A 23,926-nucleotide genomic window follows, 5' to 3' on the forward strand; every position below is an offset into this window, starting at 1 on the left:
TTCCCCAGCTCGAACATCCCATCCCCTCATGTTCTATTCCCCCATCCCCTCTCCTCTATTGTCTCCCCCTCATCCCCAGTTTACTCCAGAGATCTCATCTTTTTCCCCTTCCCAGGGCGATCCATGCATCCCTCTTACAGTCCTCCTTGTTACCCAACTTCTCTGGAGCTGTGGGTTCTAGTCTGGTTATCCTTTGCTTTACATCTGTTATCCACTTATGAGTGAGTACATTCTATGTTGTCTTTCTGAGTCTGGGTTACCTCACTCAGGGTGATACTTTCTAGTTCCATTCATTTGCCTGCAAATTTCATGATGTCATTGTTTTTTATAGCTGAGTAATATGCCATTGTATAAATGTGCCACACTTTCCTTATCCATTCTTCTGTTGAGGGGGCATCTAGGTTGTCTCCAGGTTCTAGCAATTATGAATAATGCTGCTATGAACATAGTTGAGTAGGTGCCTTGTGGTATGATTGAGCATGCCTTGGGTATATGCCCAAGAATGGTATCATTGGGTCTTGAGGTAGATTGATTCCCAATTTTCTGAGAGGTCAGCATACTGATATTCAAAGTAACTGTACAAGTTTGCACTTTCACCAACAGTGGTGGATGTTCCCCTTGCTCGACATCCTCTCCAACATAAGCTGTCATCAGTGTTTTTGATATTAGCCATGCTGACAGGTGTAAGATGGTATCTCAGAGTGGTTTTGATTTTCATTTCCCTGATGCCCACAGATGTTGAGAAAGTCCTTAATGTATTTTGGGCATTTGAGATTCTTCTGTTGAGAATTCTCTGTTTAGATCTGTAGCCCATTTTTTAATTGTATTGTTTGGTATTTTGATGGTTAGTTTCTTGAGTTCTTTATATATTTTGGAGATCAGCCCTCTGTCATGTTGAGTTGGTGAAGATCTTTTCCCATTCTGTAGGTTGTTGTTTTGTCTTATTTACTATGTCCTTTGCCTTACAGAAGCTTCTCAGTTTCAGGAGGTCCCATTTATTAATTGTTGCTCTCAGTTTCTGTGCTCCTGGTTATATATAGGAAGTGGTTTCCTGTGCCAATGTGTTCAAGAGTACTTTCTACTTTCTCTTTTATCAGGTTCAGTGTAACTAGATTTATGTTGAGGTCTTTGATCCACTGGGACTTGAGTTTTATACATGGCGATAGATATGGATCTATTTGCAGTCTTCTACATGTCAACATCCAGTTATGCCAGCACCATTTGTTGAAGATGCTTTCTTTTTTCCATTGTGCCGTTTTTGGGTTCTATGTCAAAAATCAGTTATTCATATATGTGTGGTTTAGCTTCAGGGTCTTCAGTTCAATTCCACATGTCTGGTTTTATGCCAATACCAAGCTGTTTTTATTACTATAACTCTATAGTAGATCTTGAAGTCAAGGATGGTGATGCCTCTGGAAGTCATTTTATTGTGCAGGATTGTTTTGGCTATCCTGGGTATTTTGTTTTTCATGTGAAGTTGAGTATTGTTCTTTCGAGGTCTGTGAAGAACTGTGTTGGGATTTTGACAGGGATTACATTGAATCTGTAGATTGCTTTTGGTAAGATTGCCATTTTTATTATGTTGGTTCTACTTACCCACGAGCATGGGAGATCTTTCCATTTTCTGATATTCTTCAGTTTCTTTCTTCAAGGACTTAAAGTTCTTGTCATACAGGTCTTTCACTTATTTGGTTAGAGTTACCCCAAGATATTTTATATTGTATGTGGCTATTCTAAAGGGTGATGTTTCTCTGATTTCTTTCTCAGCTTGTTTATCATTTGTGTATAGGAGAGCTACTGATTTTTTTTTTAATTTATTTTTTTAGTTAATCTTGTATCCCGCCACATTACGGATGGTGTTTATTAGCTGTAGGAGTTCCCTGGTCAAATTTTTGGGGTCACTTATGTAGACTATCATTTGCAAATAGTGAAAGTTTGACTTCTTCCTTTCCAATTTGTATCCCCTTGATCTCCTTTTGTTGTCTTATCACTCTAGCTAGAACTTCGAATACTATATTGAATAGATATGGAGAGAGTGAACAGCCTTGTCTTGTTCCTGATTTTAGTGGAATCACGTTGAGTTTCTCTCCATTTAATTTGATGTTTGCTATAGGCTTGCTGTAAGTTGCCTTTATTGTGTTTAGGTATGTTCTTTGTATTCCTGATCTCTCCAGGACCTTTATCATGAAGGGGTGTTAGATTTTGTCAAAGGCTTTTTCAGTATCTAATGAGATGATCATTATTTTTCGTTCAGTTTATTTATATGATGGATTACAGTGACAGATTTTCATATGTTGAACCATCCCTGCATCTCTTGGATGAAGCCTACTTGATCATGGTGGATGATTTTTTGTTTAATGTATTCTTGGATTTTGTTTGCCAATATTTTATTGAGTATTTTTTGCATCAATGTTCATGAGGGAGAGTGGTCAATAATTCTCTTTCTTTGTTGATCTTTGTGTGGTTTAGGTATCAGCGTAACTGTAGCCTCATAAAAAGCATTTAGCAATGTTCCTTCTGTTTCTACAGTGTGGAACAATTTGAGAAGTATTGGTATTAGCTCTTCTTTAAAAATTCTGGTAAAATTCTGGCCCTGGGCTTTTTCTGGTTGGAAAACTTTAATGACTGCTTCTATTTCCTCAGGGGTATAGGTCTATTTAAATTGTTTATCTGGTGTTGATTTAATTTTGGTATGTGGTACCTATCCATAAAATTGTCCATTTCTTTTAGATTTTCCAAATTTGTGGAGTACAGGTTTTTGAAATATGTCCTGATGATTCTCTGGATTTCTTTGTTGTCTATTGTTATGTCTCTTTTTTTGTTTCTGATTTTGTTAATTTGGATATTCTCTCTCTGCTTTTTGGTTAGTTTGAATAAGGGCTTGTCTATCTTGTTAATTTGCTCAAAAAACAACTCTTTGTTTCCTTGATTCTTTGTATTGTTCTCTTTGTTTCTAGTTTATTGATTTCAGCCCTCAATTTGATTTCTTGGCATCTATTCCTCCTAAATGCGTTTGCTTCTTTTTATTCTAGAGGTTTCAGGTGTGCTGATAAGTCGATACTTTGAGATTTCACCAACTTCTTTATGTAGGAATTTAGTGCTGTGAACTTTCCTCTTAGCACTGTTTTTGTAGTGTTCCATAAGTTTGTGAGTTTGTGTATGTTGTGCCTTCATTTTCATTGAATTCTAGGAAGTCTTTTAATTTCTTTCTTTCTTTTTTCCTTGACCCATTGGTGATTCATTTGGGCATTATTCCATGATTTTGTAGGCTTTCTGTAATTTGTATTGCTGTTGAATTCTAACTTTAAGCCGTGGTGATCAGATAAAATACAGGAGGTTATTCCATTTTTTGTATCTGTTGAGATTTGCTATGTGACCGAGTATATGGTCGATTTTAGAGAAAGTTTCTTGGGGTGCTAAGAAGAAAGTATATTATTTTGTGTTTGTGTGGAATGCTCTGTAGATGTCTATTAAGTCCATTTGCATCTTAACATCTGTTAGTTCCCTTATTTCTCTGTTAATTTTCAGTCTGGCAGACCTGTCTATTGGTGAGAATGGGGTATTGAAGTCTCCCACTATTAGTGTTTGGGGTTTGAGGTGTGATTTAAGCTTTAATAATATTTCTTTTACATATGTGGGTGCCCTTGTATTTGGGGCATAAATGTTCAGAATTGAGATTGTCATCTTGATAGATTTTTCCTTCTGATGAATATGTAATATCCTTCTTGATCTCTTTTGATTAATTTTAGTATGAAGTCTATTATGTTAGATATTAGGATAATTTCACCAGCTTGCTTCTTAAGTCCATTTGATAGATATTGTTTAAATCTGGTTTTTTATGGAATATCTTGTTTACTTCATGTATGGTGATTGAGAGTTTTGCTGGGTATAGTAGTCTAGGTTGGCATTGGTTGTCTCTTAGTATCTGTATAATGTCTGCCCAGGACCTTCTGGCTTTCAGAGTCTCCATTGAGAAGTTGGGTGTTATTCTGATGGTTTTGTCTTTACATGTCACTTGGCCTTTTTCCTTTGCTGTTCTTAATATTCTGTCTTTATTCTGTATGTTCAGTGGTTTGATTATTATGTGACAAGGGGACTTTTGTTGGGGCGGGGGTCCAGTCTATTTGGTGTTCTGTAAGCTTCTTATATCTTGATAGGTATCTCTTTCTTTAGGGTAGGAAAGTTTTCTTCTATGATTTTGTTGAATATATTTTCTGTGCCTTTGAGCTGATATTCTTCTCCTTCTATCCCTATTATTCTTAGGTTTGATGTTTTCATGGTGTTCCAGATTTCCTTGATGTTTCGTGTTATGACTTTGTTGATGTTTTCTTTGACTAATGAATCTATTTCCTCTATTGTATCTTCAATGCTAGAGATTCTCTCTTCCATCTTTTGTATTCCGTTGGTTATGCTTGCATATGTAGTTCCTGTGTGTTTACTCAGATTTTCCATTTCCAGCATTCCTTGGTTTGTTTCTTCTTTATTGCCTGTGCTTCAATTTTTAAGTCTTAAACTGAGAGATCAGAGGAATATAACAAGCTACAGCCAACCTCATCTTACCAACTCCTCAGCCTCCAGAGAGAACTACTTCCTGTACACTCATGCCTGTATACCTTTCTGTGTTCTGCCATCTTACTTCCTCTATCTGTCTAGCTCTATCACTTCCTGTCTGTCTGTACAGACCTCCAGACCTCTATGATTAACTACTGCTCGGATTAAAGGTGTGTGCCACCATGCCTGGCTCTGTTCCCAGTGTGGCCTTGAACTCACAGACATCTGGATGAATTTCTGCCTCCTGAATGCTAGGATTAAAGGCGTGTGCTGCCACTGCCTGACCTCTATTTAATATAGTGGCTGGCTTTTTCCTCTGATCCCCAGATAAGCTTTATTGGGGTGCACAAATTAAATATCACCATGCATAGTCTTAAGTAATTTCAAGGCATATTATTATTAACTTGGTCTGGAGGTCTGGGCCAAGTTCAACCCCTTTGGGATCAAGAGCTATTTTCAGAAAATTGTCTCTCCTCATGTATACTGCATTAAGAGAAGAAAAAAGCAGAAGTATTTTCTTGACTACAAATCTCTATCTCTAGACCATGTCTGAGCCTTTTCAAGAGTTTATTTTTTAGTGAGAAATAATCACTTTCCTGCATACCTTACATTTATGGAAACTGTTTTCTACAGTTCTTCTCTCACTAATATATCCTAGTCACCCTTCCTGAGACTAGGCAGGCTCCTGATCAGGGCTGCCCAAGGGGAACACTGCTGACTGAGGGAAGGATATTCCTTCTATGCAGTGAAGATGAATTAAACTATTGCCTTATATAACTAACAACTTTTGGGGTATTTTAACCTAATTTTGCATTTCATATGTCCAGACTAATGGCTGTTTTTATTTCCTTCCCCAAACAGGTGGCTGCTCTTGAAGCACGTCTTGTGCCCGTTCTGCACTCTCTTTGGCCTTGGCTTTTGATGGAGGATTCATTGATGCAAATTGCCTTGCAGTTGCTTTGTGTCTATACTGCTAATTTTCCAACTGGTAACTGGAATCCAGTGTTGTTTTCTATAATAAATTAAACTACTAGTTTCATATGATGCTATTAAGCTGGACTGGAAAAATATGTATGTTGATGTATTTCTCCTTATAAGTGTATATTAGTTAAAGGCAAAATTTCTTATGGGTCTTCTTACTCCAGAGCAATTTAAGAATATGTTTGTTAACCCAGGAGAGTCATTGGATAGTTCAGTAAGTAGATTGGCCTGATTGTTGTGGATCAACAACAGTTGTGGGAAACTCTATCCAGTGAGGGTGAAAATTTATGAAGAAGATAGGTGAAGATTAGAGCTGTTATAGATTCCCGAGCAGGAGACAGGGATGATGGAAGTTAGTTCAAGCTACTGTTGGTTTTGTGAAAGTTGGTGTCACTGAGACTCCCTTTGTTCATTCATTTGTCAGTATTGGCAGACTAGTAAGTATTAGACTGTGAGGGGAACAGAAGGGTAGACGGTTCTAGGAAGAGAAGAGGCATGAAGCTGGTTTTTAGAAGGGAGGCAAAGTAAGTGTGTTGGGTGTGTGTAGTACCCATATGGTCAGACATAGGAGGTTTCACTGGTCAGCAAGTATGTATGATTTCTTCTGGCAACATTCAGTAGCTCAGCAACAGAGATGTCCACATACCGAAGGGTGGACAGGGAAGGGGTGGGAAATAAGTCATCTATGAGCCCATCTTGTCACTGCTACACACATGACAACATTTTTCTTGAATAGTCTAGTACCTTAGGCTGTCTGCATATAACAGAGTGAAGCTCGTGAACTGCATGGGATTCCATGTCTGATTGTAAATTGGAACGTCCTCTTTCCCTTCTACTGCTGCTTTCTCTGTCCCTTTCTTCTGCTTGAACAATCTCTTCTCAATGTATCTTCTATCTCAACCTCCCCTTTAGTGTGGCCAGCTCAGCATAACCTAGGAATGTGGGAGGTATAAAAAGTGAGTTGCTAAGTGTGAAGCAAAAATACATAAAAATTTTAACTAATTTGTGCCATATGCATCCTTAAACTTTATAGAATATTAGAAGTGGTTAGGGTACCACTAACCTAAGCAGAAATCTTATTTTTCTATTTGATGTGTTTCTAAGCAAAAATGCATCATTTAATAGAATATTGGTATTTGAATATAGCTATAAAGTTAGGAATACAGGGAAGATTTTTGTATTTGTGTGTACTTGTCATGTGTGAGTTTATTTCACAGACTGTTCATTTCCAATGTGACTTTATAAGCTGTTCTACCTGCATATAATTTTGCTTTGGGTTCAGATTACAAAGCACTTACCAAAATGTATTTCTAACTCTTTCATGGTTTTTTAATCCCCCAATAAGTCTCATGGTTACCTGATTTACTCAGAGAGCCCTGAACTCTGGGGAGCCACAGATACCACTGCTTGCTTCTGCTGCCTATGAACTCTTTGACCTTGAACAACCCATGAAGAGACTTTTCTGGGTTCTTTATCTTTACCTGGGTACTATGGAAGATAGTGTTTGAGCTATCTCAATTACCTCTCATTGTTAAAATTCTGTTCTTTCACATGAGGGTTTATTTAGATGCTTCTTTTGTGACTATTAAAAACCCCATTATGCTAATCTAATTAGGCCCTGAGTGGGGACCGTCAGTCTGTTGGGGTGAGTGTACACATCCGCATTAGGCTTCCCCGGTGCCTATTTGCAGTTCATGGGTGGGTGACCAAGTCATTCTGACAGACATATATGCTTACCAGTTTGTGTTTTTAAAAGCCAAGAAGTGGAACAGAGGCAACTCTGTGACAGGCTTTTCTTTTGAAGGCTGCAGTTCTCTTTGTTGGTCAAATTCTGGACAATATGTGCAAACTGCCCACAGAGGCCCCCCCAGCAACTCCCTGATGCTGTGTATCCTGAAGCTTGCTTCTCAGATGCCTGCAGAGAACACCACCATTCAGCAGATGGTTTTTATGTTTCTTTCAAACCTGGCCTTATCTCATGACTGCAAGGGAGTAATTCAGAAGGTAAGCACTTAGCTGCTCCTGTATGTCATAAAAGAGTTATTTGGCAAAATAATCCTGTCAATCCAATTTTAGAAGTCAGTTTCTGGGACTATTCTATTATGATTTCAAGACACTTTTTTTTTTTAAGATTGGTGAAAGAGTTAAGAAGCTGTCATTCAAGCTAGTTTGGAGGCCTTAGACTGAAGTAGCAGTAACCTCTGATGATGACGTGTCCTTCTAGTTATCTTCATCGCCTTACATTGTGTTTACCTCAAAAATGACTTTTAGAAGAAACACTGGTATCATACAAATAATAGGTCCAGTCTGTATGCAGACCAGTCAAACAGTAACAGTTCTTGTTCATATGACGGTGACAGAAAGCTGTATGACGTCAAAGCCCCTTTGCCCCAGTTACATTTTACTTCTTTATGGCATGAAGTGTCATTTTGTGAGGTCTCTGGATCTGCAATTCTAAACCTTCACTTATCACTAATTCTGAGTGTATAAAGGAAGGGAATGGGTGAGACAAACTCTAGTCCACGTGGACAGGGAGCAGAGCATCATTATGGTTATAAATGAACAGAATCCCTACTTGTGAATATCTTTTAAAATTTGAATGTTATCAGATCTGTTACTTACTAATGACAGTGATTTGAGTGTTTTTTGTTTTTTCCTCCCCTGCTTAGAGGTAAGACATAGGAGTTGAGTATCCCCCTCTACTGTTTTATGTCTCTGAACCCTTGAAAGATAGTTTAAATATAATCACCAAATAACTTGAAATGGCTTTCTTACTAAGGAAATGGATTGATTGGTCTTACTATGGAAATAGTTTCAATAATGTTTTGCACTCAGGTTACTCTGGCTCATGAGTGTCATTACATTTTTCAGAAATTTCTCAAGTCTGTTGTAATATTATCTTGAAATGCTTCTTGGGGGGAGCATTCACACCATGTAACTTGGCAAACACTATAATCAGTCATCTTCCTCACCCTCATTCAGCCAGTTCTGTTTATTTACTAGCATACAGCTCAATAATTTCTTCATGTACATGCTGATATTGCTACCATTTGTTCATATGTGTGTATGTGCATATTTATAGATATATATGCCATGTATGTCATGTTGTATCTACATATTTGAATATATTTCTTTATACATATTTTCATATAAATGTACACATTTCATATCTACCTATTTATCAGTTCTTTTGCAAGTGATATACACATCTTGAGCCAGATGTATGAGATTACCTTCTTCAAAATGAGAAGTATATACATGTTCATAAATTTAAGGAGAAAACACCTGTAACTATAATGGCTTGAACACCTTCACTCCTTCTAGAGTTGCTAACTCCTGTGCAGGCTGGATTTGGGTTTGTTTCCTTTCCTCCTACAGGATATTTTTAATGAGTAGCAAAATTGCCAGAAGGCCAGTAAGAAAGGGAACTCAGGAGGCCAACTCTGAATTATCAACCATAATAGAGTTGACTATAGTTATTTCATCCATTATCAGGAAAAATAGCAGGAATTAAAATTTAAGCACTATTTTGTTCTCGCCTTTACATTTATACTTGGAAATTGTATAGTTGAAGCGTTTGGAAGAATGAGAAATTAAAACTAGGGAAAAGGATATCAAAATGCTAGTTAATTGGTCACCAAGGGACTAGGAAAATAATGAAAAAGACCTGAAAACAAAATAATATTCTATCTTTACCCACAGAGCAACTTCCTACAGCACTTCCTGTCTCTCACATTGCCTAAAGGAGGAAATAAACATCTCAGCAATCTGGCCATTCTGTGGTTGAAGTTACTCCTGAATATATCATTTGGAGAAGATGGACAGCAAATGATCCTGAGGCTGGATGGCTGCTTAGACTTACTCACAGAGATGAGCAAATACAAGCACAAGAGCAGCCCTTACATACCTCTGCTGATTTTTCATAACATTTGCTTCAGTCCTGCTAATAAGCCTAAAATCCTGGCTAATGGTAAGTAGCCACATCATTTCACACATGTTTAGACCATTCTGCTCAGATTAAAACACAAAGTAGCTCTATAATTTCCAAGCTATTTCTTTATCGGGGACTATGGGGGTCCAGCCCCTCGATAGTCCCCTCCCAGGGTCTGGGAAGAATCTACAACCAGCTGATAATTAATCTTTGATGAGAAGAAATGAATCTATGTACACGAAACTCCTTAGTCCATATACTTTATTATTCTGTGACAGTTATAAGCTTATATTCTGCTCTCATATTTAGGTCATCTTTAGCCTGATTTCTCTCTACACATGTCTGCGATCCCCTCTAAGTTCTATCTTAATTCCTTCATCTAGTTCTGCCCCTTCTAGGTTCTCATCCATCTTGTTCCTTCCCATATCATTTCCTCTCCCATCTCCTTCTCTCTCATCTGGCTCTTCCTCATCTTGTTCTTCCCTATCTGGCTCTTTCTCATCTTCCATCTCGTTCCTCTAGTACTCTCCTGTAGCCCTTCAATCTACTTCTTCCCCATCTCAGTTTGTTCCTCTCAAGTTCTTACCCATCTAGTTCTTCCATTCTCTTCCTTTCTCTCTGTCCTCTGCTTTACAGTTATATATCTCCCCAAAATCACAATCCTCCCCTCCACCCAGGACACTCAGCCTGAACTTCCTCAGGCAGTGATTGTCCGCTATCAGGATCAAATGGAGGGTTGATAAGAATTACAAAGAGGGGCACTAGTTGTTAATTACCATTTGTGACCCAAAGGGGAAGTGACTAATGAATTAACTAAAGGCTAAATATCTAAGAAGAGGGATCTTACGTGCACAACTATAATCTTAAATGTGTTTGGTAAAAGATGTTAAAAATCTATAAGTTGCTAGGTCAATGGGAGAAAATAAAACTGTCTTCTTTTTTCCTGTGGCTCCTATCTGTCCAAGCTGTCTGCCATTTTTCTGCAGGGTGGGGGAAAGTGTGCTCAGTCTCGAGGCAACCTGTGTACATCTAGATGCCTCTGGTGATAGTTAAAGGGAGATCTGGAACTGGAGGTAAGGTTTGGGAAAGGAGGAAGTTAAGCTTAATTAGCACATCCACCAGGCCTTCTCAAACAGGTAGCCTGGATGCTTAAGTCTGTTCTTAGAGAGTACAGAGGTATCTCTGATAAGGTGCTTTCCTCCATCCGGTGATGGACCTGGCCGGATGCTACCAATAATGATAATTACAGGGAGGCTTGAACTGGGAGTTCTGGCTGAGCATAGCTGTTAGCACAGAAGGTTATCTAAAAATTCCTAGAAGTGGTTAGGAAAGTAGTTAGAGGTCTATAAAGTTAGTAAGGCTGTAAGAAAGGAAGGGTCTGAGCTAAATTGTGTAAAGCTATTACTTAATGTCTACCTGACCTAGGCGGTGTCCCCTTGTGGAATTTACCTTAAGTCAGGAGACTCGCCTGTGGGTTGTTATCACTGTTAATCCTCGGAAATTGGGTGACCACCTGGGTGATGTCTCCTTTAGTCCTTGAAAGTGGCTAGGGGAGATATCTGATTCCAGAGAAAGCCTTTCCTGAGGCTGTTCTCCAAATGCCTGGAATGTGTATGTCTAGAGAGTGATCAGTCTACACTGTTAGCCCTTCTTAGGGAAAAATCAATTGGGAAAACTATGAAGGCACACATGATTTTCATAACAGAATACAGCTGATATATAAGAAGCCAAGTAACACCAAAAACTCCTTGGGATTTGGCTTCCTCTGGAGGAATTCCCTGATTCCTCCAGGTAGTGACTTTGCCATAACCAGTTGAGTTCTTATGATATTCCTGCGGCCCACAGCATTTCTTAAACACCTGCTATGCTTAAAGCCCTGTGGGAGGCAGGAGCTGGGAGCAGGAGTAGGTATTCAAGAATGGGTCTAGCTTCTGCATGTTGATCAACAACTGTCATTCCAGGGGACCCGTTAGGTGCAGGGGAGAGAGCAGCAGTGGGCAGGGCTGGTCCCAATCTCACGCTCTCCTTCTCTCTCCCTTCTTGATCTGCTGTTATTCTTGTTCCCTTCATTTCTTATCTGTCTTTGAGCAAATGAAAACTTTGTAGAACAGCTGTCCTGGTTGTAACTCCTTACCTTCACCTTTTTCCATAGCATGGTCACTATCCGATATACTATGAATTTTATATGTGTGACTCTTTATTTCTATGCCCTTTACACTGAGACATTATATGTGTGTGTCTATCACCCATAGTTCTGCCTGTCACCAGTAAGCACTCCTTAAGTATTTAGTAATTGAGAGAAATCCTGACAGGCAAACTTGAAAGCCACAACCAGAAAGGGAAATCATTCTCTGAGATGTAGTGTAACCGGAGGCAATTCTAAAGGAGTCCAGGCGGGAAAGAAACAAGAAAGGAATTGGGGGAATCTGTTTCTGAAACCACAATTAACAAGTAGGTGGGTGTGAATTTCATATGGAATTTTATAGGAGTCACCCTGTTGTGATGAGGGGAGGGGAACCTTTAGTTGCCCATCCTCTGGTCCTGAATGCTCCTCTCGCCTTACATAGCTTCTGTGAAACTTCTCCATCCACAAAATACTCCCTTCTTTGTTTTAGTAAGAAAGAGTTTATAGAAACATAGAAAGTGCCTAGCCTCATTGCTTGTACATGGTAGATAGTTTAAGATATTAACCTTCTTTTCCTTCTGTGTTTTACACCTAATTTTTCTCAGAGACTTAACCACTCCAAGTTTTCCAAGTGAATAGAAATGACTCTGTGCTCATGTTTTGTGTGCATATATTAGTGCTTCTATTTTTTATAACAGTTACAGAATTGTTGAAAATGTTGTACAGAAAATTGTTCAGGTTCAGCCAGCTTCAAACTCACCTAAATTGACTGGATTTGCATCCAGTCTTCCGGCACTCTTCTGCTGACAGTGCTTTCCACCCCTGGGAGATGTGCAACACTGGTTATCTTTCAGTCCTCTTCCACTGCATCGGCTTTGGTCCTCACATCTATAAATAAGGATAATGATAAGCCCCACTTCAGGTGCTAAGATGAATACAGATCATCTGCTGACAGTCCTGATTCATGGGAGCAGCTCCATAGCATCTGGTTTGTTTATTCCCCATTCTCAGAGTAAGTGTTTTTTGTCCCCCTGCTTATTACAGCCTTACTGTTGAGTCAGGAAAAGGAAAGACTTTGGGGGGAGTTGAGGAAGTCTACACTTTACACTTCTACATCTCTGGATTTATGTTATGGATTTCCCTATAATCAGCAGTGTTTTCTCTCCCCTGTCAGTATTAACCAGATGGACACAGTTGGCGAGAAATTATTTTTCCTACTCTCTTGCACTTGACCTCAGTGGGCTTTCTAGGTAAGAGGCAGCTGTATAGGCTCTGTGTGGAGCTGTGAGGACCTGTCACAGGCCTTCCACATGGTGAGCCAGACAGTAGGCTTTAGGAGAGTCAGTTAAGTTACAGAACTGACTAAGGCAGGCTGCACCAGACACGTGGTGTAAATGGTTAGGATTAACTGTGCATTGGGCTTGACCTGGATGCTAAAAACATCCACAGTTTTCCCAGTTTCTAGTAATGTTCAGAGTGAGTATCTTTTGTAACAACACACTGAATAAGTGCCATACAAATTCACATCAAATTGTCCTAAGGTACGGGAAAGATAGTGGGAAACTTACATGCCAATTTTGATTGACAGCTTGTGTCCAAGTGGACAGCTCTTTTGCTTGAAGTAAATTTGCCAGTATTATTGCTTAGCTTTTGTCTAAGCTTTTGTCTAAGCTTTTCTTCTAAAAAGAGAAGAAAGGAGAAATAACTTTCAGGTGAGACTCTCCTTAGTACATGAAGCTGTAGCTTCAAAGACTCATTCTTGTAGGATGCATAATGAACACATTGTCCTTCCCAGTCTTTTTATTCAGAGGTACATGTTCTTGATGTGATCCCTGATTGGTTAATAGTGATCATGAGTCTTGGCAAGCAAAATTCCTCTGCTGGATAAAGGACAAGTTCATGCTAGACCTCAGAGAACTGCAAGAAATAACTTTTCAGGGCACTAACAAGAACAGTTAATCAAGTACATTGGGAAATTTAGCAACTTGAATAAGAATCAGCAGAGGAAAAGATACCAACTTCTCTATCTATATTACAAATAATTATAAGTATTTCTGTCATTTCAGGATGTTCTACTGGACAGTGTTACTTTAGAACATTAATAGCCTAAATTTAAGTTAATATGGATATCTGTTACTAACAATATACAATTTAGATGCAGCAAAAGAGATAATTTAGGAACAAGAAAATAGATTAGCAAAATATTATTCAGAATGCAGCAGAGATGAGAAAGAATTAAAAACATAAAAGTTAAGTGATATGAGAGAAATACCCTGAGACAATCTAAAATGTTTTAATAAAATTATAAATGAAGAGGAAAACGAGAATGGAAGACGAAATGTTTAAAGGGGGATAATGGTTATTTCTTTTTTGAGCAGGGGAAGAAAGGGTTTATTTCAATCTTAAAGCCATCAAGAGAAGCCAAGACTACATGGTGGTGTAGCACAAACCATAGGCATCAAGTCAGACCAATGACTAGTGGCAATGAACACTTCCAAGAAAAGATGAACAGACTAAAGGTTATAAGCTGTGTGACTCATGGACCACATTACAGCTTCCATGGCTAGATTCTTCTTTGTTTGTTGGTTTGGATTTTGGTTTGTCTCTTGGTTTTGTTTGGATTTTTGTTTTTCTTTTAAATTTGGTTTTGATTTTGGTAGGGGGAGGCTGCAAGCGCAAAGGGCAAATGCAAGGAGACAGGGAGATAAGTTAGATCTGAATGCATGATATGAAATCCATAAAGAATCAATAAAAGTTATAATTAAAAAAGAAAGAAAGAAGGAAGGAAGGAAGGAAGGAAGGAAAGGAAGGAAGGAAGGAAGGAAGGAAGGAAGGAAGGAAGGAAGGAAGGAAGGAAGGAAGGAAGGAAGAAAAGCCAAGTCAGGGACTACAAGGCAGGAACTTGAAGCAAAAACCACAGAAGATTTCTACTTACCTGCTTGCTCCCTGCTTTTGCTCAACTAGCTTCCTCATACAACCCAGGACCATGTGCCAAGGGTAGCTTGGTCCACATAGGATAGACCAACCTCCATTAATTAGTAATTAAGAAAATGCCTTGACCTTCTCCACCCCACACACATGAAAGACCACTGGCCAGCCTGACAGGCAGTTCCTTAATTGAGGTTCCTTCTTCCCATACATCTTAAGTTGACAACCAAGAGAGACATCATGGGCTGGCTCTCTTAACAAGGAAAGTATGAACTGTATCAAGCTGAATTTCATCTTTAGTTTCTGTGGCTCAACCCTATGCTTTTCTGTTTTCTTCATTTCTTTTTCTATTTTTTTTTTGAGAATTTTACACAATGTGTTTTGATCATACCTTCCACCCTCAGACTCCTCCCAGATCACCTCTTCTGCCTTACCCACACAAGTTGGCCATACCCCCAAACCCTTGAATCCAATCTGTGCTATTCGGATATTCTCAGATGTGTGGCCTTCATTTGAGTGTAGTTCCTTTCCTATTTGTCTGCTCTTTATCTCCTTCATTTGTCTTATTGTGACAGCTAAGACTTTCAGTTGTATGTTGAACATGATGGAGTAGAATGGAAATCCTTGTCATGTCCCTGATTGTAGTAGGAATGTTCTGAGTTTGGCTCCATTGCATCCATTAGGATGATGTGGTTACACACCACCCACCAGGGACTACACTCTTAAGGAAAATTGATCCCCTCTTATAGCAGCTATTGGTGCCACTACCTTCTTGGATAGGAGTAGGACTCCATGCTCATCTCTTCTGTCCATGCTAGGGGTCAGTCTGGTTTGTGCTTGTACAGATCTTATGCATCCTGTGACAACTGTTCTGAGTGTGTATATCTACTTGCCCTGTTGTGTCTGAAAAACAGTTTCTTTATGGTCATCCATCACCTCTGACTTTCACAAACTTTTCACCCCTTCTTCCTGAATGATCCTTGAGCCTTGGGAAAAGGATATAGTAAAGATCTTCCATTTAGGCCTGAGTATTTCATTCTTATTTTCTGTATCTTGATGCTTGTTGGTTGTGTTTATCACCATCCAGTGCAAACAGAAACTTCTCTGGTAAGGTTTGAGAAATGCATTAATATATATTAATATATGAGTGCAATGAGAACTTCTTAGAAGTTGATTTAATATTATATCCATTTAGCACAGTGGTTCTCAACCTTTGGGTTGTGACCACTTTGGGGGTCACAGATCAGATAATCTACATATCAGATATTTACATTACAATTCATGTTGGGGGGTCACCACAACATGAACTATATTTAAAAGGTTGCAGCACTAGGAATGTTGAGAACCACTGGTTTAGCAGAATATTTAGTAGTAGGTTCTCTCCTAGGATCTATGACCTATCTAGTCACAGGTTCTTGCAAGCAACATAATAAAGCAATATAGAGCAACCTCACAGTCACATCAAGAAGAAGCTTCTCTGATGTGTGTTGACTGAGGCACAAATCATTTATCCAAGTTGTGACTAATTGCTTCTTAGAAAATTTCCCTTGATTTCTTTTCTTAAACTTTTATATCCACAGTTAATTTGTAATTGTTATTCAGTCATGAGTTGACAAATGGAATTGTAATCTAATCTCTGCCCAGTAAATCTGAACCTGATAGTAGTGTGCCGAGTGTGTTTCATGTCCTGTGTAGGACATGTTCATTTGACTGATGTGTCTTTCAGCTTTCTCACTAAACCAACCTTGATTAACACATTTCTTGAATTCTTGGTATTTATATCTCACTCTTGCTGATTCATTTATAATTCTTAAGTCACTTAAGGTATTTAAAATTAGGTTTATAATCATTTATAGTTTCCTATTATCTGTTATGTTTTAATTAGAATTCACACCAACTTCTTGAATTTAAAATGTTTCATGTGCTTTTTTGTATGCATGTTATATTTAATGATAAAGTATTGTCTTTAAATTTTTTATTCACTTACTTTAACAGAGGGCTAATGTATTAATTAGCCTGTAAATGTGGTTTATTAAAAATGATAAGTGAAAGTTACTTGTTAAAGAAGTTATGATATAAACTTAGTTAAATCATAAGGATTATATTATCTGAATGTTTTGGGATATAAAATTACTCGATTCTCAGTTGGAACAAAATGAAATTACCCTCATATTTTATGTAGCCACCCACAATCCATATGCCAAATTACATTTGATAGCTATTTATATAGACTAATTTTGGATAGGCTATTTTATAGGAAAGCCATGGGGAGCTGGGTAATGCACATGAGGTATTCAGGCAGTAGGGGGCTGTGTGGGTAGAACATGACTGTTCCTTACCTGCCTACCACCTTGTCATTCTACCACACAAATTTGTTTAAACTTCGTGGGACATTTTTTTTTTCTTTTTCTTACAAAAGAGTTTGAATTCCTTCCAAAAATGTCACTTGGATTAGTTACTTTTTCATTGTTGTGATAAAATATCCTGACAAAAACCAAGTTAGGGAAGAAAGGGTTTATTTTGGCTTACAGTTCTGGAGGGATATACTCTTATCATGGTAGGGAAGGCATGAGAGCCGAAGGGACAGAGTCCATCATGGTAGGGAACACATGACATGTCAGCCCCTCCTGACAGTCAGGAACCATAGTGCTCATGTTTTATTTCCACATAGGAAGTAGAGACAGGAAGTAGGGCTAAGCTTTAAAACTTCTAAGCCTACCTCCATTAGCATACTTCCTATAGCAGCTCCTAGGGCTCCACCTCCTGGAGTTTCTACAGCCTTCCCCAACAGTAGCACGACTGAGTCTGTGGGGCACATTTTTTAGTCAAATCACAACATAATTTAAACAAAATGTTACTATGTTGAACTTTCATTCAGGTAGTATTTATTGAGTCCCTATAACATAGTGGCAGAGCGATTTGAATACATTAAAGAGACACGAGACACCCCCCCCCACCTCCACCCCCCCCCCCCACACACACACCTTTAAGACAGGGCAGACTTTTATTTGGGAGAAAACCTGCAGAGGAATCTCTTTAAGAATTAAAGTCTGCCTGCTTACAAGCCGGGGTAGTTAAAGGGAGAAGGGGGAGGAGACAGGAAAGAAGTAGAAAAGATTCCTTTGGGGGCCTGAGATTGCCCTTTGCTTTTAGTAAACAAAGAATGGTGAGTAGTGAGTGAAACAGTGTTTGTGGCCAATAAACATCTCCTATAGCCAGCCATTATCCAGGATCTGCAGTAGTATGTCTGGCAGGAATTTAGGGTTTAGTTTTGGAATGCTCACTACTGTGACTTCACAAATTGTAATCAAGATGGAAGAACTTTTTTAAAGGTAGGTAGAGAAGAAGGTTCAGCAGTTCTTGTACTTGTAGCTCTTCCTGCTGGGCAAGGTCAGTGTCCTCATCTGAGAGATCTTGGGGCAGTTTCTGCTATCAGAAAATTTGGAGGAAGGGAAGCTTTGAGGGAGGAGTCCTTCCTCAGTGGTCTCCAAGCCTGCTGATATCTTCTAGCTGTCGTATGTGCTCTCCTCAAGAGACACCATTTTAAAATCATTTAAGAGATGGACATCAAGTCAATCTAACTGCTTCCAGTTGCCATTGAAAGCATAGAGTATCCATTCTTGCTGACCTTCAGGCATTTGTGGGTAATCATGGGATCTAGGTAGATGAAGTGAGAGTGTTGCAGAACCATATGAGTGTGGATCAGCTTACCTGAGAGTAGATAAAATTAAGACAGCAGTTGCATACACAAAGTCCAGACATTAATAGTGTCACTATTAAGATTGTAATATATTTAATCCATTTCTATGGTGAAGATCCAGAAGTCCAGTTTTAGTACTGTTGGCCAAGGGGATGGTGGTGTTTGGTATGGTCTTAGTATATTCTTATGGATCTTGTAAAGGAGAAACTAGCAAGATTATCAAAAATATATAAATGGTAGGATGTTCCTAGTTAGGAAAAGCATGTGAGTCCTTTAATTTGGTTGCATCTGGAGTTGCTGTGATTATCCCCCATCAGTAGCCCAGATGTAAAGCGTGACCCATTGTTTATTTATATTATTATCAATGAGTTTACATTTGTTATACTTTCCCACTGGATATTTAAGACCATGCAGGTGGCCAAAATTAATCACTCTTTTTACTATCAAGGCCAGTTGAAGGTCTGGTTCTCAGGGGTCAATCTTTCCTAGAACAGTACTAGTTTAGTTAGATCTGCTGGGTGGTTAACGTGTAAATAGTTTGCTGAAACAAATGTTTCACCTTTAAAAACACAATGTTTTAAAAATCATATAACTGAGAAAAATAATGAAATTTAATGATATATGAAAATAATAAAAGTAAGTTTAAATTTTGTTTGAAACATCTTGACAATTGCCTTGGAAGTAGATGCCTCTGAATCTTCACTTAAAATGATCAGACTCATATACATAATTAGTAAGTCTTGATTCTCTCCTCTGATAGCTTTGCAAAAAGGAACATTTTTTATATATTGAAATGCCATCAAGTCAAATTTTCTTGTGATGTAAAATACAAAATTCCCATTCTATAGTATATTTGTATAGTGGTGATTATGCTTTTATGATAGATAATCTATTTTTATACATGTGAAAATGGGAGCTATAACAGAATAATTTAGTATAATTCATAATATACTTACTTTTGCATTATTGTCCTTCAGTGCATAAGCTTGTGTTGAACTTGGACCAGAAAATTTAGAGAGCACTGACATCTAGATCATCTGTACCTGGTGTGAAAAGTTTGTTCTGAGATACCCCTTCACATGCCTCAAGTTATAAAAGATGTTATTTGAGGATAGCAACTTATGTTTTTATTCTAATGGACAGTTATTCTGTTTATTGTCATAGATAAGATACAGTAAAGTGTGTGGAACTGAACTTTTATAATTTGCTTATTTGTAGAAAAAATTGTTACTCTTTTGGCTACCTGTTTAGAAAGTGAGAATCAAAATGCCCAGAGGATTGGAGCGGCTTCACTTTGGGCTCTAATTTACAATTATCAAAAGGTTAGTTTTTAAAGTCATTGTTTGAAATGGAGGAAGGGGAGTTGGTGCAGTGAAATAATTAAGACTCTTCGGATGCATTCACGAATATTAGAGGAATACCAGCTAAAGGTAAAAATAAACTTGCAGACCCAAGTTCCCTTTGTTCATTTATATGATTAATAATCTATCAGTTAATATTTTCATTTAATTATTTTATCAGGGCTCAATTCAGAACAGTACTTCTGTTTAATTGAATTTCCCTTTTAGTTTCAATTAAATTGTAAATTTGTTGTAATTTTAGTAAAAATTATTTCTTTGTACAATGTGCCCAGGAGAAATGCATCTTGATGGAAGACTGAATAATAATTTTATCCATGTATGTGATTTCACTTTCTTATGTATATATCATCACTTAATTTTACAATGATTTCAGTCCCTTTAGGAGCAAAGCACAAGGGCTCCCCAGAAGAGTAAAGGCAGGGGGTACTGTGGCCACTCATTCTCTGGCCGCTGGTCTTTTACCGCAAACATTTCATTCCTAAGTGAAATACGCAAGAATTTCTAGGGGGGGGGGGGGTCTCCGTAGATGGCAGTGTTGGGGCACACAGATTTCCTGGAGATGACATACCTCAGCTACCCATGCCTGTGTGGCTCCTCTTCACCCTGGACCAAAGGGTTGTTGCATCCTTCTCAAATGGGCTAAGCAGAGGTTTGGGCATCTTGAAGTCCCTCAGTAAATATATATTGAACAACCAGTAATGTTGGAAGTACTTAATCTGAAATTTAATACTTGAGGTAATGAGAAATTCCCTAAGGATGATTACTCAAAAGTAACAGACTGAGGTTAGGGGAGAGAGTAGGAATAAAGGGAAAGGTATAAACTGTAGAAAAGGGACCCTGTTAACTTAGAGATGAATGGAGGGGAAGCCTCAGAATGTCCAGTGGGCTTGACACAATAGGCTGAACTATTGTATCCAACTGTCTATATTCCTGTATCTTAACTCTATCCTGTTTAACACTGTAGTTAGTAATAGGTAGTTAGTATTGCATTATCCTCATCCTTAATATTTGGGAATAAATCTAACAGATTGTTTTATCTTTTCCAGGCAAAAGCAACTTTGAAAAGTCCATCAATAAAAAGAAGAGTAGATGAAGCATATTCCATAGCAAAGAGAAGTAAGTTCTAAGAGATTATAATTAAATGTGATAAGTAGTAAGTGAAATTTCTGGTTACTGAAATATTTGAGCAGGCCATTGCAAAATGGCAGTATTGTGCATTGCTTAGTTAGGTTTTGAGAAATTTATTCTGAATTATAATTTATGTGAGTTGTGGAGATGTATCCTTAAATATGCTCTAGATAAGCCATTGATAAGAAATGAATGAAAATTCTCTAACATCTTAATTTTATAAATGTAAAATATTTTTATAATTCTAGTTTATGGAGAACATAAATAGCTTGCTAACAAATATTTTTCATAGCTTCATGTAGGAGTGTCCACCCCTATATGTAGCATTAAGTTTAATAAATTGGTATTTATAATTCTTATTTTCCTATATCAGCTTTCTCCAATTCAGAAGAAAACCCTCTAAATGCCTACTATTTGAAATGCCTTGAAAATCTTGTACAGCTGCTTAACTATTCCTGAGCCATGAGGTACTCTGCTCCAGAGCTGACCCCATCCACAGGAGATCTGGATCAGAGACCAGCTTTGCACAGCAGCTGCTTCCTGAATGATGCTGACTCTGCAATATCAGTGGCTGCCTTCCCTGTGAGACATCGCCAGCCATACTGGAAGGGGTAGGACTGGCGACTCCCCACTCTGTTCCTTCCTGGCAGCTTCCAGAAGTAAAGACTTGCTGACCCAAGATGCTGCAGACATAGCGTTCTGGCAGTATAAACATTTTTATACTTTTCTATGCAACGTGTTTTGTAAAAATCCTATTTAATAGTTATTTAATAAAATAATATTTTTAGAAACAAAAACTGACTAGTATTACTTACAGACTTTTAAAAGTGTATTTTATTCATTGAGAATTTTATCTATGCAATGTAGTTTGTTTGTATATTTGTCGCCCACTCCTACAATTCTGCCCAGACCTTCCCCACACAATGCCCCCATCCTAATTTCATATCCTTTTTTTTTTTTATTAAGATAACCCATTAAGTTTAATTAATGCCAAACATAAGTACATGGATGTGAAATCAGAGCATGGTCAGCCTATCAAAGACTGTACCTCTAAATAAAACTGATTCTACCTGCCCTAGAAGCCATCAACTCTTAATAGAATAGTGATGAGAGATTGTGTGCCCCCCCCCCATCCATTCTAGACTATTGACTGGATTGATCTTGTGCAGGGAACCACAGCTGCCATGGGTGCAATGTTCCTGTCATGTCCAAGAAGACACTGTTTTGCCCCAGTCTTTCCTAACCTATGACTCTTAGCATCCATATCCCCCCCCCCCCCCGCCTCTTCTGAGATGTTCTCTGAGACTTTTGGGAAGAGGGTTGTCCCATCTGTGCCTCAGCATTCCAATGATGCTTATTCTCTGCACTTTTCTTTTGTTTATATGTGTTTTCCACAGCACACTCACAAAGATGTTTCTCTGATGAGATCTGAGAGCTGTGCTATTGTATGGGCAGAGAGATACCTACTTAAAAGACATCTTCATATTATCTCCATTTAGGAGAATAATAGTAATAGGTTCCTCTCGCAGGCCTGTGAGTTCCATTGCCATGGGTACTTGCCCAGGTTTACCAAGCATTAGTTTCCTTTTGTGGAGTGTGATAGCAATTTTTGGTTGTCAACATGACTACATCTGGAATTAACTAAAACCCAAGTGGCTGCGTACACTGTGAGGGATTTTTTTTTTCATATTAAAGTATTTGAAATGGGAAGACCCACCTCTAATCTGAATTTTTTGAGGTGGGAAAATCCACCGTAAATCTGGGCCACATTTTGTGGTGGCAGCCTGTATAAAGGCCATGGAGGAAGAAAGCGCTTGCTCTTTGCTGCTTGCCCCTGCTCTCACAGGCACATTAATTCCTTTTATGGCATTAGATCCTACTTCTTCAGGTTCCAGTGTATACTGAAGACCATCTGATACATAGAGCCTCGTGGACTGAACAACTACTGGATTCTTGGACTTTTTGTTGGTAGATTACCACTGTTGGACTAGATGGATCACAGCCTATAAGCCACTTTAATAAATCCCATATATTGATATGTAGATATAAATATGGATATATAGATGTAGATTCATTCTACCTGTTCTGTTCCTCTGCAGAACCCTGACCATTACATGAAGTGAACCTTAAATCCACCTGCAAGGCAGTTACCTCTATAACATTCATGCTCCTACTGCATCCATGGGCATAACTTGCTAAGCTGGCCATTATTGTAGCTAACCAGATTAATAGTGGGTAAAACTTGTGTTTACTTTCCTACTACAGGAGCCTGCATAGCGCCTTCTAATACCCTGAAGTTGGCTAACACAGAATATGCTTGCAGACTTTTATCAGTTGCATGAACACTGTTTTAGGAACAAAAAGGAATTTTATCTTGGTTTCTTTCCTGTTTAAATTTTTTTTTCATAGAATCTGATCCTGTCCATACCAATCTTGACTTTTATACTTGGAGAATACATGAGGCTGAACTGCATGTGAGTATGTGTGTATGATTTTAGAGCTTCCTTGCAGAATGTTTAGTGTCCCTAACTTCTTTTTATGTAATTTAAAAATCATTTGTCATTTTCATCTTTCAAGTTCAGAAAGGCTGTGTAATAATGAATTGAAGCATATGCTAGTGGCAGTATAGACCCTGGACTATAACCTTTTTAATTTTTTTATTTTATTTTATTTATTTAGAGACAATTTCTTGCTTTGTAGCCTGGGCTGGCCTTAAATTCATAGTCCTCTTGCCTCAGGCTCCAGAGTGTTATGATTTCAGATTATATCACCAAACCTAGCTGATATAATTATTCTTAATTAAGATGTAGTTTAGTGGTTTTTCAACATCTACTTTTAAGTTTTTTCTTTACTTTGTGTACATGTGCATGTGTGCCACAACACTCACGTGGATGTCAAAGGACAAGATGTTTATGAAGCATAGTTGTACATATCAGTACATGTATACAGTGTGTATATGATCAGGATAACTAGCCTATCCATCATGCTAATCATGTCTTCATATTGGAACATTCAAAATTCTATCAGCTACTATATTCTCTTTGGGCTGCAGAATATTATAAGTTATTCCTCATTGTCCAGCTACATTTCTGTGTATATTTCTATTTTGTGTAGAGTTTTGAATTCAGTAATTAAACAAAAACCAGTTCAGGTATAGGATAAGTGTCCTAAAATCTGCAACCCCGAATTCTCTGAAATCTGAAATTATTTAAAGAATTGAG

At 38.1% G+C, this 23,926-nt stretch overlaps 1 protein-coding gene across 2 annotated transcripts in view; it reads left to right on the forward strand.

Moving 5' to 3' along the window:
• Positions 1-21,497, forward strand: part of Rttn (rotatin) — a 181,555-nt gene extending 160,058 nt beyond the window's left edge. The window contains exons 44-49 of one of the 2 annotated variants that reach the window (XM_028886849.1): positions 5,413-5,539; positions 7,337-7,536; positions 9,235-9,502; positions 19,435-19,538; positions 20,624-20,693; positions 21,079-21,497. In XM_028886849.1, the coding sequence (XP_028742682.1) occupies positions 5,413-5,539; positions 7,337-7,536; positions 9,235-9,502; positions 19,435-19,538; positions 20,624-20,693; positions 21,079-21,164 (855 nt within the window). In that variant the 3' untranslated portion in view covers positions 21,165-21,497. Of the gene's footprint in view, positions 1-5,412; positions 5,540-7,336; positions 7,537-9,234; positions 9,503-19,434; positions 19,539-20,623; positions 20,694-21,078 lie in introns of those variants that run through there. The other variant, XR_005089555.1, reaches the window with a different exon arrangement.
• Positions 21,498-23,926: the final 2,429 nt, after the last annotated feature.

The sequence above is a fragment of the Peromyscus leucopus genome, chromosome 19 (genome assembly GCF_004664715.2).
Source record: "Peromyscus leucopus breed LL Stock chromosome 19, UCI_PerLeu_2.1, whole genome shotgun sequence".
NCBI lineage: Eukaryota > Metazoa > Chordata > Mammalia > Rodentia > Cricetidae > Peromyscus > Peromyscus leucopus.